The sequence below is a fragment of the Drosophila busckii genome, chromosome 3L, assembly GCF_011750605.1.
Source record: "Drosophila busckii strain San Diego stock center, stock number 13000-0081.31 chromosome 3L, ASM1175060v1, whole genome shotgun sequence".
In the NCBI taxonomy this organism is placed as follows: Eukaryota; Metazoa; Arthropoda; class Insecta; order Diptera; family Drosophilidae; genus Drosophila; species Drosophila busckii.
In genome coordinates, this window is record NC_046606.1 from 6,588,919 (window position 1) to 6,607,868 (window position 18,950).

Sequence of the window (18,950 nt, forward strand, 5' to 3'; positions counted from 1 at the left end):
AATCAAACGAATTTGCTAACAGCACTTTATAAATCGAATGCTCTCAGTTTATCTAAACTTTATTTTGATGTTTATAGATCAATATGAAAGTTTCTTGTTTATAGTTTTCTCAAACATTTTTAATTGTTTGGGATTTGTTACAGCTATCAAATTTCAATACTGCATTAGCATTATCAATTTTGAATGCATGTGGCATGACATTAAAACATAAAGCTGCGGCACCCTGTATTTGTCTATTATTGCAGCATCTGTTCATATGGTCATGCCTGCCATATCTGATGGGCATGAAGCATCCACAGACTGCTGCGCACTGAGCTCAGCCTAACTAGAGCGCTTCACATTTCTCCAAAGCAAGCGACATGTTCATTCATTGGGGAGGACGTGGTGGGCTGGCAGCCAAAAGCGGCGCTCTGCGCATTATCGCTCAGCCAGAAATCAACAAAGCGCGCCAAATGCGGCAATGGCCAGTGGGGCCAGCTGGGAGCGCACTAAAGCGGGATCAATGCTGCTCATAATGATGATGATGATGCTGGCCAACTTAGCTCAAGTCCCTGCCTTGCCCAAGTCCGTCGCTCAGTCCGTCCGTCTTGTTGTTCGATTGTATCAATTGAATTGGTCGCAGCAGGTGATTAAAATTTGGTCGAAAAGCAGGCAGAAAACAAACTTTTTATCAATGTGAGAGATCGTTGATTGGGAGCGTGTGCTGGTTGTCAGCTTAGTTCAGTTTCAGTTTCAGTTCAGCTGCTGCTGCTTATTTGGGTAGTCATCATTTGATTTGATTTGATTTGATTTGATTGCTTTTTAATTTGTAATTTGTTAGGCGGCGTCGTCGGCTAATTAGAGTGAGTTTCACTTTTTGCGCAAAGCCTTGAAATCGAAATTGAAACAAAACTCACTCGGAGCTAAGGCGTGGGCGCCTGCCTGCAGTTTTGAAGGTTGCGCTAAACAATTTTCATAGCTTTGCTTTGTTTTTTTAGGTCACCGCCTGGCTGAGCAATGACGGCGCTGAAAATTTGCAAAAATACGCGCAGCTGCAAGTGGAGAGCGAGGCGCAGCTGAAGGCGCAGGAATTGGAGTTTGAGAAATATTATTTTATAGCTATGGTGAGTTTATTACCACAAACAAAAGCCAAAATAATTAACAACTTGATGTATTGCAGAAACATTTGGCCAAGGGACGCGATTTGCATGTGGCTGCCATTAAGATTGCAGTGCTGGCCGAGAGCGCACGCAATTTAAAGTGCGCCTTGGACATATTTGCGGACAAGCTGGAGAAGACCAGAGAGCGCATTGAGGAGGGTTCGCGGCTGCTGCATTTGCTGACGCAGCATCGACGCGAGCAGGATGCGCTGGAGGAGCTGCAGCGTCTGGCAGAGCAGCTGGGCGCGACGACGCTGCTGGACAAGCATTGGCCAGCGATGAGAAAGCACAGCGCAATGCCCACGGCTAGCAGCACACCTGGCGGAGCAGCAGCAGCTGGCTCAGCGCTGGGCAAGCGTAGCAGCTATCGCTGTAGCTCGGGCAATGGCAGCAGCTTCGATGGCGCTGCTAGCGCTGGCGGCAGTCAGTGCAGCTGCTGGCGCGAGAGTCGCAACCTCGAGGACATGGAGGAGCCCGAGGAAGCTGAGGGCGAGGCTGAGGCTGAGCAGCAGTCCAAGATTGCCGACTCCGGCGTAGGCGTCTGCGACAACTGTGAGCGCAATCCAAAGCTCTCGCGCATTTGCTCCTGCCAGAGTCTGAACGAGAAGTCGTAAGTGCCACCCAGTCGAGCATTAAGAGCTGCAATTTTATTTTTTGTTGTCCGCGTGTTTTGCAGTCACGAGGAGCTGCTGGAGGACGAGTGTCAATTTGAGCGCAATCCCAAGCGCTACATGGACATGCATTCGCCCATGGAAGCCAATGCGCATTTGCAGTGCCATGCGTCCAGTTTGGAGCTGACAACGCTCGAGGAGCTCAGCTGCCTCGAACCAAAACTACAAAAGTAAGCAGCGCACTTAGCAGCAATTGAATGTTGAATTGAACTTTTGTTTTGTATTCCCAGAACGCTTCTATTGATCATGCGCGAAATGATTGGTACGGAACGCGACTACGTGCGCTCGCTTTACTACGTCATCGAGAACTATATTGATGAGCTGCTGCGCGAGGATATTCCACAGCCGCTGCGTGGCCAGCGCAACGTCATCTTTGGCAACATTGAGAAGATTTTCGAGTTTCACAACTCGCATTTTCTGGGCGAGCTGGAGCGCTATGAGCGCAATCCGCTCAAGGTGGGCGCTGCCTTTCTCGAAATGGAATCCAAGTTTTATCTCTACGCTTTGTACAACAAAAACAAACCCAAGAGCGACACGCTGCTGAGCGAATACGGCAGCTCGTTCTTCAAGCCCAAGCAGCTGCAGCTGCAGGACAAAATGGATCTGGCCTCGTATCTGCTAAAGCCTGTGCAGCGCATGGGCAAGTATGCGTTACTTTTACAGCAGCTGGTGAAGGCGGTAAAGAGCGTCGAGGGCGCAGCGCTGCAGGAGATTCAAGCTGATGTCGAGGAGCTGCAGCGTGCTGAGGAAATGGTCAAGTTTCAGCTGCGTCATGGCAACGATTTGCTTGCCATGGACTCGCTGCGCGACTGTGATGTGAATGTCAAGGAGCAAGGACGTCTGCTGCGCCAGAATGAGTTTCTAGTGTGGCAAGGACGCGGTGGCAAGAAGACGCTGCGTCAAGTGTTTCTCTTTGAGGAGCTGGTGCTGTTCAGCAAAGCGCGACGCTTTCCCGACCATAAGGTGAGCACATCAAACACATTTATAAATATATATCTATTAAATTATTTGTGTTTTTACAGAATCTGGACATTTATATATACAAGAACAGCATCAAGACCTCGGATATTGGGCTGACAGCTCACACTGTGGACTCGCCTACAAAGTTTGAGATTTGGTTTAGGAAACGCAAGCCGGACGACACTTGGACGCTGCAGTGCATGTCGGAGGACATAAAGAACGCCTGGACTGAGGAAATATCCAAGCTGCTTTGGAAGCAGGCGAAGCGCAATCGAGGTGGCTATATGATTAATTAAATTAAAACTTTGTAATTGTAACTTTTGCTGCTTAGAAATTCGCCTGGCGGAAATGTCCTCCATGGGCATTGGCAGCAAGCCCTGCCTGGATATACGGCCCAGTCACAATCAAATAAGCGATCGCTCCATACCGCTAGCGCAGCTTAACAAAAGTAAGTTTAGCCAGCATTTTGCATTGCCATTTCATTTTAATGCTGCTTTGTTTCTTGCAGCGCCCAAGCTGCGTCATGCCGAGCCCGGCAAGAGCAGCATGCGTCGTCCCAATTCGCTTATATCAGAGAGTTCGCTCTCCAGCGGCACCAGCACTACCAGCAGCAGCTCCATAAGTGGTGAGCCCACACGCCATAGCCTTAATCTCAGCTTTGGCAGGCAGTCGAGCTGCAGCAGCAGCAGCAACAATAACAACAACTCCAGCAGCAACAACAACAACAACACTGCCACCTTGGAGCTCATCAACGAAACACAGGCCCTAAAACTCAGCAGCGATAACGAAACCAACAAGAACAGCAACAACAACAACAACAGCAGCAGCAGAAGCTCCAGCAAGAGCAGCAAGCGTCATCACAAACGCTCCACTACAATTGTCAGCCAGCTGTCCATGGGTATAGAGCTTGAAATGTGCTACTTTTTCTAGTTTTGTTCTCCACCTCTGTATATAAATGTTGCTACAGTATTATTAGACACCACCACCAACCCACTCTGTATATAACTTTCCTACACTTTATGTAAATCCCCCTCCCTAGTGCATGCTCTGTGTTTCCCAATTGTTGCATCATCATATATTTAAAAGAACTCTTCCCACTCATCCATCCATAGAGAGCGGCATACTGTCAGACATATCCGTTACGCCGGAGCAGGAGCAGCATCTGCCAAGCGCAGAGCAATCGCAATCGCAATCGCTTTCCGGCCACAGAGGCAGCTGGTCCATGTCCATGTCCATGACAGGAGCATCAGCAGCCGCAGCGACGGCCAGTGCCAGCAGCTCGAGCGTCATCCTACGTCGCTACAAGTCGTATGCCCATGCTGCCGAATCGGCCACACCCGAGACCAGCAAATAGTTCTGTTTAGTTACGCCCGATTACTTATAAATACGAGAACACACATGTATAGCTTTAGCAAAAACGGTTTCATCGGATTCACACACACATACATACATACAGATATATATATATATATATTTTTATAATTATTATGATTTTTGTTATTTATTATTTATTAACTTTTAGTTATGTTAATTTCGTCATACATTTTTTTCACATTATTTGTATTTACTCACTTTATGTATCCTTTTTCATTTACCTATTTACTCTCCATCTATTTTACAAATTTTGAAACTATTGAATTCAATGTGTCAATATCGAAATATACTTATTTCACATAGCTATTAAATATTAAATAGTAAACCCCACTCACGAACACAAGGACACGATATGTGTCAGCCGAAAGGAGGCGCTGCGCCGCCCACTAAAAAATACGATCGAAAACGAAATTCAAACGTACAGTTAGTTAATACATATTTCATTAAGTGCCTATATTTAAATTATCAAATATAATAAATCAAATTTTAAATGTATTACAAATGGCACTATCCTTTGAAGGATCAAGTTAAAACTAACTCAGATTAAGTAGCTTATTAAGGACTATGTACACACGAAATCCTGTTCTGATCCTGCAAAGGACACAGGAGTTATACTTAATTTTCTGTATACAAGCAATTATGTTTTTCTCAGCCCCTATGAGGACTTTCGTCCTTTGAGTCGAACATATTGAAAGTCCTTGCTGAGCAGTACCTGCATGCCAAAGGACATTCAAACCGCCCTTGTAGTTTCGCCGTAATCGCTAATTTTCATTTGCAGGACGATCTTTTTTTAGCTCCAGCTCCTACGTTATCCTTCCAATCGCAAAAGGACATGCGTATTAGTATTCCTGGTCGCTGAATCTATCGATCTGCATTCAAGGATTTCCAGAATCGCTCAAAAAATATTCGTGAAAAAATTTGCAGGGGGTTAGTCGCAAAAAGTGGCCAAAAAAGACAAATTGTCCTTTTCCTTGGAAACTACAAGGACTACAAGGATGTCCTTTGGCATGAAAGTAGTGCTCATCAAGACCTTTCAGAATATATAACTTTAAGGACGAAAGTCCTTTACAGGAGCGGAGAAAAACAGCATTTTCTGTATACAGAAAAACGTCAATATCTCCCGTACCCTTGGCAGGATCAGGACGAAATTAGTGTCAAACGATGTTGTTTCTAAAGGACTATCATCTTACCAAAGGACATCGATATTGTCCTTGTAGTTGCGGAGATACAGCGGGTTTTGTGTTTTTGGGCAATTTTTTTAAGCCCTCAGGATGAAAAATTTCCAAGTCGATGGTGTTTAGATGACCCCATAATTTTTTGATGCAGATCGATAGAGTTTGGTCCTGTGAGTGTCGCAAACCAAAAATTTTGAGGATGCGACGGGATATGGCCGAGTTATGGCCAATTTTCTAGCCGATATTACCCTTGTACGGCAGCTGCTAAATTGTTGCATACTTTCGAGATGAGCTATGTAAACAAGAAAGACTTGAGCAACGAACTTGGTGGTCAATGTCAAGTTCGTTGCTTAAGTCTTTTTACAAGGCCATGCAAACCCCATTGCATACCCGCCAGAGGCAACTGAAAAAATATTCTGGTTGTTGTCTCGGCTGAAAATTTTTTTTTTTTCCTAATTTATTCAGCTGCTTAAGGACACTAATTCAGGTTAAACTACACCGTACTCTGGCATTTAATTTTGCATATACAGTGCAACTGCTTATGGGTTTATACTTCGAAGGATAATTAAAAAGTAGGATCTTAAAATATAATATCCTTTGAAAGGACATAATCTATTAATGAGAATTACATGAACTTAACGCTAAATACATATATTTAAAATAAATAAGTAAGCAACGCATACATTACAGTGCTGATAATGCTTGTATAATGTTGTTGGCTTATAATTCCCAAGTACGTATTCTGCAGCTGTGTATAATAAATAGCGAGCTAAGCACGTAACGCTGGCATTAAAATGAAGAAACCTTTTACAACCCGAACTCTCATGTGGGCCTTTGCCTTTGGTAAAGGGACGTAATTCTGATTTATAATATCCTTATTTTGTTCTTATTTTCCGCTACCGATTTTTTATCCGCCATGAAGCGTTGATATGAATAGCACAGTGTCGTTTGGTTGCAGCTCATACTCCAGTTCGCCCTAAAAGTTCGTATCGTTAGTTAAAATAATCAGAAATATGTGAAATTATTTACCAATAGCTCCCAGTCTGTATCGTTGATTAATACCAAAATGCCAGGCCGCCTAAAAGTGAAGGACAACCCACCATTATAATAAACAGCTGTTTACAATAAGCTTAAACCTTACACTGTGTCGCCTTGGATGAAAAGCTCGGCTCGCTCAGTTAAAATGTTAGCATGCATCCACTTCAGTAAGCTACCAATAGTCCCTGTCAAAAAAGGAAGCTAGTATAAATATATATGACATAAATAAAGTAAAGTACAATAAAAAAATTTACATTTTTGTGCGCCATCCAAGGCAAGTTGCCGGCGTTTTACGTTTCCAAACAGCAGTTCTGCGCCAGCACTGAAAAGGTAACATTTTAATGACATACCACATGCGTGCCCATTAAATACATACCTGAACTCCAATATTATGTTTAAATCCGGTGTTTTCTCGCTGCCCATGTTGTTTTTTTATAACAATTTAACAAAATATTAAAGCACGTGTAGACTTGTTGATTTGTTTGTAATTTGCAAGCACGCTTTTTGCAGGTATCATCCACATATGACTAACAGCGCTGTTGGCTCATTTCGAAATGTTAACCATTCGATATTCAACACAGTTTAACAGACTTGGTGCGATGTTAACCATTCGCTATTCACCACGGCTTAAAAGACTGCGTAAATAATAAATTTAGCGCACTCTGTATACATCTATGGTTTCGGCTCATTTTCTAAATAGCACTAAGAGTAATATAATATACATAATATTGTTACTTAATATTAGTATTTGTGTTAGTATAAGTACTAGAATTAATTTACCAATAGCACCAAGTGCGTAAATGTCAGGTCGCCAGAATCCAAAGGACAAGCCATAATAACAAACAGCTGTTTACAATAAATTCAGAATATGCAGAAATTGTTGCTCAGCTGTCACTCGCTTGCTTGCACTTTTTAAAATAAATAATTACATTTGTGTGCGCCATCAATGCAAGTTGCCGGCGTTTTTTGTTACCATAGCGCAGTTCTGCGCCGTCACTAAAAATATTACAATTCTATAATATAGTACCTCGCGAACATTAAATACATACCTAAACTTCAATATTATGTTTACATCCATTGTTTTCTTACTGTTATTGTTTTATATGTACATTTATCAAAACTTGCGCGCACGTGCCAACTTGTTGAATTGCGTGAAATATGCAACTGTCATCCACATTATTGCACATATCATTCACAAATTCATTACATAGCTGTTGGCTGACAGCGCAGTGTTAACATTAGCATACATACATAACAATGTTGCCAGACTTGGCATAACAACGATCTGTTTGGCGCCACACTGCTTACATTTGAATTGAAAACGTATCGTCGAATATTATTATTTTATTTCATTAAGTAGTTAAGGACATTGACATTTTGTTGGCATTTTTGTAAAATAATTAATAGTGGGTATTTAGTTTCCGCAGAGGGCTGCATTATAGTACAAAACCATAAAAATAAAACTAAACAATTATATTGCTAGGACGTGTGTATATGTGTGGGTGTGTGTATAGGCGCGCGCGTGTGTATTTGTTAAATAACATACAAGATACATTAAGTAAAACCATAAACGAAGTTGTAATAACAACTGTTTAACTGATACCCGCGGTTAGGGAACTATTGCACGCATATTTTCTTGTGTGTGTTTTTGTGTGTGGTTAGATAACTTAGAATAAATAAATAAACATACATACAATATGCAATGTGGCAACAATAAGTAGTTACAATATATCTGTGTGTGTGTGCGTGTGTGTGTTTTTTGATTGCGCGTTCAAATGCAATTACAAATAATAAACATTTATACTTTTCTTTTCATTGTAAAGCACAAAAATATCAAATTTGCAAGCGAATTGTTCGCAATTGCTTGCTATAAATTTCAAAGTTTAACTAGAGCTCTAAATAAATTTTGTTTAGCTTTTTAGGCAGCTATATTATTAATATGTATACAAGCATTCGTAAAATAGTCAAATCTTTTAACAAACAAAATTTGTAACTTTTGATTTTAGGACATTGTTTTGTTTTGTTTTAGCTAATTTTGTTTCATATCTAATGTACATAAATATGTGTAAGTATAAGGCATTAATTTGTTGTATTTATATTAATTAATTCTTTTGTTTAATACATATGCTGCTGCTCATTGCTGATTTGATCCATATTTCGTTGATTTTGTTTAGTAAATTTTATGGCTAATATATATTTTTTTTGCTCGATTTTGTTGTTTTTTTTAGCTGCTGATGCCAAAATGTTGACTTTATGGCGTTGATTGCTTACATCAGCTTCTGCTTGGCACAGTCGGGGCACAGAATATCGGGTCCATCGGTGATGAAGCCGCGTCCCACCAAGCTGGCCTTGCAGCTGGCGCAGACGAAGCAATCATGATGCCAATGACGCTCCTCAAACGAAATGAAGCGAGTGCCGCCAATGCCTGCAAAGCGAAACAAATCAAATGAGTGAAACTAAAAGGCAAAGCCAAGTGTAATAAGCTCACCAGTAATGGGCTTGACACAAGATGTGCAGCGTTTGGCAAACAGCTCGCCAAAGCATTCGGCGCAGTAGGGCTTCTCATCGCGGCTGGTGAAGCGCTGTCCAGCCAGCGTAATGTTGCAATGGGTGCAAGTGAAGCACTCACGATGCCATGGCTCGTTCTTATAGGTGACACCACCCGACGTGATTACCTATAAAGCAAAGTGATAGTTACTCTTATGTTGTTGGCAGTTAATTTATGCCGCTTACCTTGTTGCACTTGATGCAGCGTGTGGCAAACTTCTCCTCGTAGCAGCCGGCGCAGTAAATCTCCTGCTCGCGTGGTATAAACGACTTGGTGCCTATGGCCATCTTGCAGACACAGCAACAGAAGCAGTTCTCATGCCACTGACGCGTCTTGTACTCCATTTTCTTGGTGCCTAAGGTAAACAGACAAAGCAAATGCAAATCAATTTCAATTTCCGTCTTATGACAACCTTGAACTTTCTATTAAATACCCCAAATTCCAGACATATTGAGGGCGTACTCAATCGCAACAAAACCAAAACTCAATCAGTGCACAAAATATTCTTTTTTGGCTTTTTATAATGCTCGACTGACATGCAATACCAACCCAAACCCCAAACAGAAAGTCTGCCCCATCCAACAGTTTTAGTGTTTCGCAGTTATTAATGCAAAAATTACGCAAATTTCAAGTGATTTTGTTGCACGCTACAAACATTTTGTCTATAGCTTGTAAATCGTTGTCTAATGACAATTTTAGTGTACGCATATAAGTCTCTTTTACTTTATTTATTGCGTGCTCAAAATTGCGTGGCCAAAAATAAGAACAGACTGCGGAGAGAATGGGAACAAAGTTGTGCTAAAATAGTTAGTCAAATATAATATGCGGGTTCGTTGACTGTCTAATTTAGTGTGGCGTGGGTGAAAGGTACAAGAAAATGATTGTAGGGCTTAACACAGCGGAAATGAGCACAATTGATTGTAATAATGTTAGAGTTTGCTAATGAATGTAGCCTAAAGTGCTGGAAGTCATTCCCAATAATTACAAAATGCGAGAGAGAAATTAAAAGTAAGCTACAAATGAGTTTCAAAAATAAAAAAATATGCATAATGAGACTCTGTGTACAATATATAAATAGAGTAGACAGATATTATGACTTAAGCATACATTTATCATTATATTTTTACTGCTAGTAGTAGCAAGTCTTTGTTTTAGCAATTCATAGCAGCTATATGAATTTTAAAATATTGTTTAATTATGTATGCAACCAAAATTAGCGCACACAGCTTATCTGCCAAATCTACTTTGATTTAAATTCATATTTTGCTTACTTTGTTGCTTTCTTTAATTCAAATATATCAAAGTGGAGCTGCTAAGCTCATCTATATTTTGAACATAAAATTGGCCACACTTGTGTCTTGGCTTACTCATCATTGTGGCCCTCATCAGCATACAAAAGATGCGATGACGTTATAGGCACTTCTCATAGAGAGTTTTAGACGAGCACCGAGCAAGCAAATTGATTGTGGGCGAATACATTTTGAGCATATACGGTTGGGAACAACTGTGCCAATTAAATGGGCACTAATATTGATAAATTATGATGTATGGCGTTGGCTAATTAGCATGCGAGTTATTTATGAGCTTGTTGTTGTGGTTTACCTGCTTTGGTGGCACGCGGATCGCCGAGACGACAATAATCGCCCAGCGAGCAGTAGAAGCTGCGATTCTCCTCCACAGCGCTGGCATTGGGCAGAAACATGCTCAGCACTGCAATATCCTCATTATTATCCTTGGCCTTCTTTATGCGCTCGGCGCCAATCGTTTTGGTTTGCAAATGCAAACGAGATTTCATTCTGGAGCTCAACACATCCACATCGGTCATTGTAGAGTTCTTTTAACTGTTTTTTTTGCTTTGTGGGCTAACTAAGTCACGATTGTTGAAAACTGTGTTGAGTTTAAATCTAATGAGCGTAAGTCAGCGCAAATTTGGCGACTACAAGTCTCGGTCTCTATCTCATTCCAAAATGACATCACGCTACAACGCCCCGTTGTTGAATTTTTTTAAATTTCAAATTTTGCGCTAGCCAAATAACAAGTTTCATTAAAACTTGGCGCATGGTTTATTTATAAACACAGCCATAATGCCTTTCATAAATCATTTAATAATTAACTTTTTGTAACTTGCGCGTGCGCAAATCTAAAGCAGGAAATTGAACTCAAAAGAATTTGTAAGCGCAGCGGAAATTTCAATTCTATTTAGAGAGTGTAGAAATCATTAACGAATTGGAGCGATTGACTTAAGTTACAAGCTAACAACATTGCTAAGGCTTTGTGGTTTTGAGAATAACAACAATCGACTGTGTCACATAATTATAACTAATTGAAGCTGGCGCTGTTGCCAACCGCCCACACTCACTCGCGAGATCTGTCGCCCACCGCAGCAAGCCGCGAGTTATAATAAAATAAATAAACTAAATACAAAGCAGCAGACTTGACTGAGAGGAGGTCAAGTGTAGAGAAAACGACATTGAAACGCGCTTGGGGAGTCATAAATACTTTAGACAGCTGTGATCTAAGCTAAGCTAAGCACTGCAATTGATTGATTGACAATATATACCAAAATTGAAATTTATCAACTTGGCTCGCATAATTTCTCGCACGTCAATGAAATGGAAAGTTTCAATTTCAATTTGTGCGCTGCATGCAAAATCAGTTAAAAGCGTCTGATCAGCTGAATTGCTTTAGCTTCGAATTACAGACAACAAATTGTGTTTGATTTTACAGCTTGAAATGATATAATAAATACCGCATAGCAAAATTCAATGGAATTCTTGACATTTAGCAACAATTTTTGCAATTGATTTAAAATTATAAAATCGCAAGCTTAATTGCTCAAATGTATTTTGTGCTATTAAAATTTATGCATTTATTAAAGCTTTAAATGTAAAAACATCTGCTCAGCCCTAAGTCAATGCCCAAGTCGCTTAAGCCGCTTCATAACGATAAAGTCACGTATAAACTGCAGATCTGTCGCCAGACTCCAAGTCTTTGTTTAGCTTTGAACTCGCCTTGCACAAATGTCAAATGACTGCAGGGCACATTAAACAAATGCCGTGTAGATTTATAGCCCCCCACTCGTCTCAGATAGAAAGAGAAATTGAATTCGATTTTGCTGCTTGTTGTTGTTTGATAAGCGGCTGAGGCCAAAGACAAATCGCTAAGCGAGTTTATTTACTTTTTTCTCTCGGCTCAGCACAGATGAATTCGTTTTGGGTCAGCGTACCTTGAAGCAATTAATAAAAGACAGTCGGACAGACAGACAGCCAGACAGGCTGGCAAGCCAATTTCTTTATGAGACTTTTTAATGTTTAAAACGTTTTCGATTTCATTTCAATTGGCATTCAATTGCAGTGCCCCAGCTAAAATTTATAGAAAGAAATGCGAACCTCAAGTGGGCGAACGCAACTCGCAACTTGGCGTGTTTTTCATGCTAGTTGCAGCCCCCCCTCCCCCCTGCCCGCCCGCCCGCTCATTTCGACTTTTTAAATGTGGCACACGTCGATGCTATCGATGCCACTAAAACACACAACGAAAATATCACAAAAATTTGTTATAAAAAGCAGTTCAAATTGTTTCCGGTTATGGCAATGCAATTTCTATGCTCGCGAACGAGGCGTTGGGGCGTGCGCTTAGACTCATTTTGATATTAATAATTCGGCTGTGGGTTATTAAGAAACTGTCGCCATAAATTAGCTACAACTAGGCGTATGCGTATATATGTATATTGCGCATACGCAACGTCTGCAGCAATATGGCAACTGTTTTATATCATCAGCGTTGCTGTTTACACGCCGAATTATTTGTCTAAACAATAAAATTGTTTATAGCAACTGGCACACAATAAACCAAAAATTAAGTGCGGATATACAAATTCACAGCAAACTAAATTATGCCAATTGTACAGAAGAAAGAACAAAAACTGTTTATGCGCGCTACGTTTCGAATTTAGCAAAAAATAATTTGCTTGAGTTACAGCCGCGGCACGAGCCTAAACGCTTTGAAAGCCGTTTTGAGACTGAGAACAGACGGCGTAACAGGCGGCAACAAAAGCAGCCACAGAAACAAGTGAGCGGTTGGAATTTAGGTGCAGGCCAACTGTTGCATACACTTTGAGTTGAAACGTAATAAACTTGATATGTGTTGGAAATATGAAATATTATAACACAATTGGTAACTCTAGTTATTATAGACTTTGAGATCTTGTGACTCATACAGACAGAAATAATATATGACAGACTTGGCCTTTATTTTGCTAATCAATAATAGACTATATGAACTTATGCTTTATATACAACAAGCTATACCTCATTTAGTTATACGGCATTAAATGTCTCTAGATCTTATAGACTTTGAGATCTTGTGACTCATACAGACAGCTTGACTGTTTGACTAATCTATACTATACTATATATACAAGTTTATGCTTTATATACAACGTAAGCTATACCACATTTAATTAAGCGTCATTTAATGTCTCCAGATCTCATAGACTTTAAGATCTTGTGAGTCATACAGACAGCTGGACAGACTCGGCTCTTGGCTCTACTTTATGCACAACTTTAGCACACCCGCTTTCAGTTTCACACACTTGCAAGCAAAGTGTATAAAAAGGTAAACAATAACAAGTTGCACGCAAACTCACGAAACTCAACTCAACTCAACTCGAGTGTGTTGTGGTGAATTTGCAAATACGAGTTGCGTGTTGAGTTTGCCGCCGCCGCCGCCAGCTATGAAGATCGTCTTGTTTTACATTTAGCAAGGCAAGGTGCGCCTCTCTTCCAGGCAATTATGAACTACTTTGAGTTAACTGACGTGCCACCAAAGCATTATGCAGATAGATTTCGCTCTTGCTCTTTCTGTTTCGGTTGCTGTCTGACATTGCAGTTGCCGCCAAGGCGTTAAGGTGAACCGCTTGCTGCAGGAAGCTAAAACTAAAACTGAGCGTGCAACTGTTGTCTCCATGTCCGTGTGGGATATGCTTGCTGCATAATCAAAAGCAAGTGGCATAACCAACTGTGGTCGCTTGCCTTGCTTAAATGCGCTAACATGTTGAGTGCTTTTCAATTTGTTTATTTTATTTTGTGTTTAAGTAAATAAAATTATTGATAAACAAACATATGCTGCCAATTCAAGCGAAAGAATTGGCTCTATTTATAAATTGGCTAATTAAATTGAATAATTGCAAGTCAAGTGTGCAAAACGCTTTAATGGTATAAGTTATAAACAAATTGCTTACCATAGTCAAAGTACTCGCTGCTCTAAGTGTAAGCCAAGTAAAAGTGCATTTGCCTATGTGGGAAATGTGATATGGAAATGTCACAAAATATTGTCACTCTAGTTGACATTATTGTTATGATAAATGTGCCGCTCATTTTATGGTGCGGATCGCCCTAGCTCGACCTTTTTCCAACCAAATATGGTGCGCAGCAGCTGCAGCTTAGAAAATAAACAACAGACTGCCTATTAATTAATTGTTTAACGTGGGCTTAGTTACCAGCAAAACAAATAAATCAATTGAATTGCCATAAAAAGTGCTTTAACTACAGCTTGCTACGCTTATCAGCTGCAACAATTAAGCAATTTAAGTGCGCTAATCATTAAAAGAAGTTGCAGTGCACAGCAAAATGTTCTAAAGCCAAAAAGCCGCCACAACATTAATTTAATTTTGCACGCTCTCGGCGGCGTCAATCCACAATAATAATAATTTTTCATTTCTATACCGAAAGCAATTTAAAAGCAACAAATCATGCGGGCGCAGCGCACAAAATAAATTCAAATATTTCGTAGCTGAAATAAAATTCTAGTGAGTCACATCAACAAGTGTTGGCCACGCATTAACATATGTTCCCATGCGCTGGAATATAAATAATTTGAGCATTTTTATGTGATTTTGATGGCGTTTATAGCCAACAAAAATCAAATCACAACTGCATAATTATATGGCCATTTAGCCAGTCAGTTAGCAAATTAACAGTATGACAAAAATTCGAATTTTATTTGCATTTGTATTTGATTAGACAATTAGTGAATGCCTGAATGGGCAGCAAATAGCAAACGACACTTGTCGGCTGCGCTTGACGTCGTCGTCCCACCTTCGATAAAGCAAATCATAGTCAAGTCAAGTAACAAGCTACTGCTAAATGGCTTAGATAGTTTATGTAGCTTAGAAACATTAAAAGTAAAAACCTTTGCGTAAAATTGTCATTTTTACTTTACTTTGGTTTTAATCCTTAACGTTTTGTTTTGCTTAACTTATGCTCATATATTTTATACTCTATATATTCATAAAAGACAATTTAGTTATGCATTAGCCTCATCTCAGTTTCTTTTTGTTTTCTTTGCGACTTTAGAGATTCTAAAATCAACTAAACTTGAGCTTGCACCAAATGTTTAACAGTTGCCACTTTTTGCTGCTATAGAATTCTTAATAAAGCGCTTAGTTAACAACTATTTCGCTCAGTGCATGTATTCAAATTGCAAACGCTTTTGGCATTTAGGTTTGGTGTGGGATGCGTTGCTGACATTGGAAGTTGTATGCAACTTATTTATCTCGCTATCTCTCTCGTAATTGGCAATGTCAGCATGTAGTACTAACAACAACAACAACAACAACAACGACAGTAACAACAAATAATAACACCCGTTTTGGTAATGCCTTCAATTGCAGCTAACGCGTTCATTCGGCCACGTTCCGCTTGCTTAAGGAAAGTGTCAAGGCCGCGAGCTCAACACTTCAATTGTTATAAGCTGAGCGCTGATCTTGTTGCTCCGCATTTTGTTTATCTCAATAAACATATAAATATATGTATGTTGTTGACATATTTGCACAGCGTTTCAAACTGAAAATGGGAGCAGAACTCGCAGCACTCATAAATTTTACACACTCTTTATTGTTAGCCTCGGACAATGTCGTCCACCTGCTGAAGTTCAGGGCGAAGTTTAAACAACATGAAAATAAATGTTTCTTTGCTTTGCGTGGGACGCTTGTTTGATTTAGCAGCAGCGACAATGAACTCGAAATGTTGCCACCACTCGACTTCAATTCAGCTGCCACAAGTGTAGGCCAAATTACTACAATTTATTGTAAGCGCTAGAGATGCGCCAGACAAGCAAACGATAGTTCAATTAGAAAAGCAAATCAAGTAGCAAATGCTTGAGTAAAGCGTAAAGTAGAATTCCATTTAGGACATAACTTGCAAACTAAAAGTAAACAACACTTGTGACTTTTTAGCCGCTGTATGCAACTCATGTTAATAGTTCGAGTTTAGACTATGCACTGCAGTCAAGCAGTAGCTGCTGCCACATGCCACAATTACACGCCAATCTAATTTATGTTTAAATGCCAATGCACACCCAAGATTTATGTGTCATGTGTTCGCAACAAATTGCCCAACAAAGTGCAATTAATTTGTTATAGTATAAAAGACAAGAGAGAGCCATACAACCTCACCCCACCCACTGACAAACCGGTAGCGCATCTTTGCTTATTCTAAACCGCCGCAAAGTATGCCACAGTATTACATTTGTTTGCTCACCTGCTCGAAAGACTTCACCGCAGCCATCGCAACGCGAAGCAAACTGCGCATCGTAGCAATTGCCGCAATAGATTTTGTCGGCCTTGGCGCCGAACTGCTTGTCCACCAAGTTCAGATTGCATTTAAAGCAAAGGAAACAGGCCTCGTGCCAGTGCTTGTCTTTGTAGGATAGATCCTAGAAAATGTCAAATGAAAGATAAAAAGTTATTCAAATTATGTTAAACAAATAAAATTCACGAAAACTTAAGAATATTCCAAACACAATCACTACAATTGCCAAATTAAATATATATATATTTTTTTAATTCCTTGCTTTGTTTATTTATTGCCTAAATGTAATGTTTTCTATTCTATGCATTTTATTATTATTATAATGCTGATCTTTATGCTTTGCCAAATATTTATGGCACATTAAATTCTAAAAAAAATTCCACACCTTGCGCGTATGGGGTAAACAATTTAAAGAATTTAGCCAAACCAATCAAAACACAATTCCAAATGAAAATAAATAAATTGCAAATAATATTTATATGGAATTTCCTTACCTTGGAATCGATGCCAATGATCTTGTTGCACTCCTCGCACGTATTCGCAAACACATTCTCGTAACACTTGATGCAATACGGATGATCATCACGTATTACGTAACGCTGTCCGGTTAGACTCTCATCGCATTGCCAGCAACAGAAATGGCCCGAATGCCAATCCTTGTCCATGGCCTTTGTGTATTCGCCACTGAAAATTAACTATAAACAAAACAAAAAAACACAAAAGAAAAATACATATAAATTAAATTCATTGTGGAATTAATCAAACAAAACAATTTGCATGTGGTTCAGTGTGGTGTGTGGTGCTAGCACGTATATTTTTGTTGGTGTGCGTTGGTGTACGTTGGTGTGTGTGTGTGTGTGCACTACTCAATAATATTGCGTACAGTCTTTGCTTGTATCAAGTGTTTTGCTTATTGTTGAATTGGAGAATTGTTGTTGTAATATTTCTAGCGTTTCGTTTATTTGTTTGATGTGTATATGTATTTGTATTTGCATTTGTATTTGTATTTGTGTTGTAGACTTAACGACAGAGCTGAATTTCTTATGTTGTTGGGTACCTTTTGTTTTTAGTTTTTGCCGAGGAAAGAAGGTGGAAGAGTAAACGTGTCGTTTTGTAAAAGTTCGAGTACTTTTGGAATACTGATTATTTGTGAAATATGAAATTTGAAATTTTTATATACATATACCATATACCATATACAGTTACAAAAAATTCGAAATTCGAAAAATTTGCAAACGAACTGACACAAAACTTCGATCGAGCGCACACGTTTAGGTCCACCTACCCCCTTTCCTCGTTGGTGGCATCCACCTCGGTGATTTGCACTTCGGACTCGCGACGCTTTGTCGTCTTTTTGACCTTTTTCGATTTCTTAACTTCCGTTTGCATTGTGGTTTGCATAATTTCCACGTCCGCCATTTCTAAACGTGAAAAACTTGCACTCTGTTGACCGACTGAACTCTTTTCTACAGCTACAAAATTTATTTGAGGATTTTGGCCCGTATTCGAAAATTTATATTTTTGGTTCGCTGGTAAAGCGCTCTATGTCGCGTGCTGGGAACTCAACTGGCAACTGGCGGCGGCGCATATGTTTTACGAAAATATTTGAAATGATTTCAAAAAGTAAAAATCTGACTGCGTGTATCTAGTTTCGTCAGTCAGCGAGCGGCAAAGAGATAGCCAGAGAACGCGCTGTCAAGTGTAAAAATAAATGCGCGCTGGGAGTCGCAGAGAGCAAAGCGGAGAGAACAAATCTTCTGAAGACTTGCAGTGAGTAGAACGTGCACGCTCTCGCACTCTCTGCTGCTCTCTCTCTCTCTCTCTCTCTCTCTCTCTCTAGTAGACAAACAAATACTATTAGCTTAGACAATAGACTAATAAAGCCAATCGTTAACAAAATTATTGCACATTAAATGCAGCAGCAAGTTTGCAATAAATATGCGAATATTTTCAAAAAAAATAAAGCTGCCAAGTTTGTGAAGAAACTAACTGTATCTATATATATCTATTCTATATCTTTATCTGTGGCGCTACACACCTGCAGCTGTTATTAGTTGGAACGCATGCAAAGCAAACAGTTTCAAAATAATTATTTTTTACCAACAACAATTTTCAAAAGAAAAAACAAATTTTCTTCTTTGTTGCGGCGCGCGGCGGCGTTTTCTTCTGCACACGACACACAAAACTCAGACGCACATACATAGGATACTATAGTTCCGAACTTATTGGGTAGAACTTTCGCTCAGTTTCTGGCTACACTGCGCTACACAACAAAGCAGCGAAGCAGCACTTTGCCAAAATTTATTTAATGCAACTATAGCATTTTAATTGTCTGAGCTATGAACTATATAGGCATAAATCTGACGAGTTGACTAACTTTATAATATAAAACAGTTTGTAATTAGCTTAAGCCATTTTGAGTTAATTCGTCTGCGCTGACAGCAAAGGGCAAACAC

At 39.7% G+C, this 18,950-nt stretch overlaps 3 protein-coding genes across 9 annotated transcripts in view; 1 reads left to right on the forward strand and 2 right to left on the reverse strand.

The window, feature by feature from the left end:
* The window catches only part of LOC108600304 (puratrophin-1), a 50,742-nt gene extending 46,520 nt beyond the window's left edge, over nt 1-4,222 (forward strand). Inside the window, 8 exon segments of the mRNA XM_017987791.2 lie at nt 978-1,103; nt 1,160-1,749; nt 1,816-1,980; nt 2,041-2,773; nt 2,833-3,046; nt 3,102-3,218; nt 3,279-3,668; nt 3,883-4,222. Of these exon segments, the coding sequence (XP_017843280.2) occupies nt 978-1,103; nt 1,160-1,749; nt 1,816-1,980; nt 2,041-2,773; nt 2,833-3,046; nt 3,102-3,218; nt 3,279-3,668; nt 3,883-4,124 (2,577 nt within the window). The 3' untranslated portion in view covers nt 4,125-4,222.
* Nucleotides 4,223-5,762: 1,540 nt separating this feature from the next.
* Nucleotides 5,763-8,404, reverse strand: LOC108599574 (ubiquitin-related modifier 1 homolog). Of its 2 annotated transcripts, XM_017986496.2 has the most exons (7): nt 7,407-8,404; nt 7,138-7,353; nt 6,734-7,059; nt 6,612-6,679; nt 6,461-6,542; nt 6,349-6,397; nt 5,763-6,295 (listed from the first exon to the last, which is right to left on the reverse strand). In XM_017986496.2, exons 3-7 carry the CDS (start codon nt 6,778-6,780, stop codon nt 6,227-6,229), a joined length of 315 nt encoding a protein of 104 aa, XP_017841985.1. In that variant the 5' UTR covers nt 6,781-7,059; nt 7,138-7,353; nt 7,407-8,404; the 3' UTR covers nt 5,763-6,226. The 2 variants fall into 2 exon arrangements, with proteins under 2 accessions (XP_017841985.1, XP_017841986.1); XM_017986497.2 differs by having other exon boundaries at nt 7,138-8,404.
* A 71-nt stretch (nt 8,405-8,475) lies between these two features.
* The window catches only part of LOC108599571 (four and a half LIM domains protein 2), a 51,065-nt gene continuing 40,590 nt past the window's right edge, over nt 8,476-18,950 (reverse strand). For 4 of the 6 annotated variants that reach the window (XM_017986491.1, XM_017986490.1, XM_017986492.2 and 1 more), the window contains 5 exons: nt 16,989-17,189; nt 16,444-16,618; nt 9,091-9,260; nt 8,846-9,032; nt 8,476-8,782 (listed from right to left, as the gene is read on the reverse strand). In XM_017986491.1, the coding sequence (XP_017841980.1) occupies nt 8,625-8,782; nt 8,846-9,032; nt 9,091-9,260; nt 16,444-16,618; nt 16,989-17,189 (891 nt within the window). In that variant the 3' untranslated portion in view covers nt 8,476-8,624. Of the gene's footprint in view, nt 8,783-8,845; nt 9,033-9,090; nt 9,261-10,507; nt 10,793-12,776; nt 12,915-16,443; nt 16,619-16,988; nt 17,190-17,779; nt 18,068-18,950 lie in introns of those variants that run through there. The other 2 variants (XM_017986493.2, XM_017986494.2) reach the window with 2 other exon arrangements.

Bases quoted from the DNA above. Each gene is read 5' to 3' on its own strand.
- LOC108599574 (XM_017986496.2), bottom strand. From the start codon at position 6,780: ATGGGCAGCGAGAAAACACCGGATTTAAACATAATATTGGAGTTCAG. The intron at 6,398-6,460 runs GTAAGGTTTAAG...CTTCACTTTTAG, and splicing joins TTCATCCAAGGCGACACAGT to GCGGCCTGGCATTTTGGTAT. The intron at 6,296-6,348 runs GTAAATAATTTC...ACGAACTTTTAG, and splicing joins ATACAGACTGGGAGCTATTG to GGCGAACTGGAGTATGAGCT.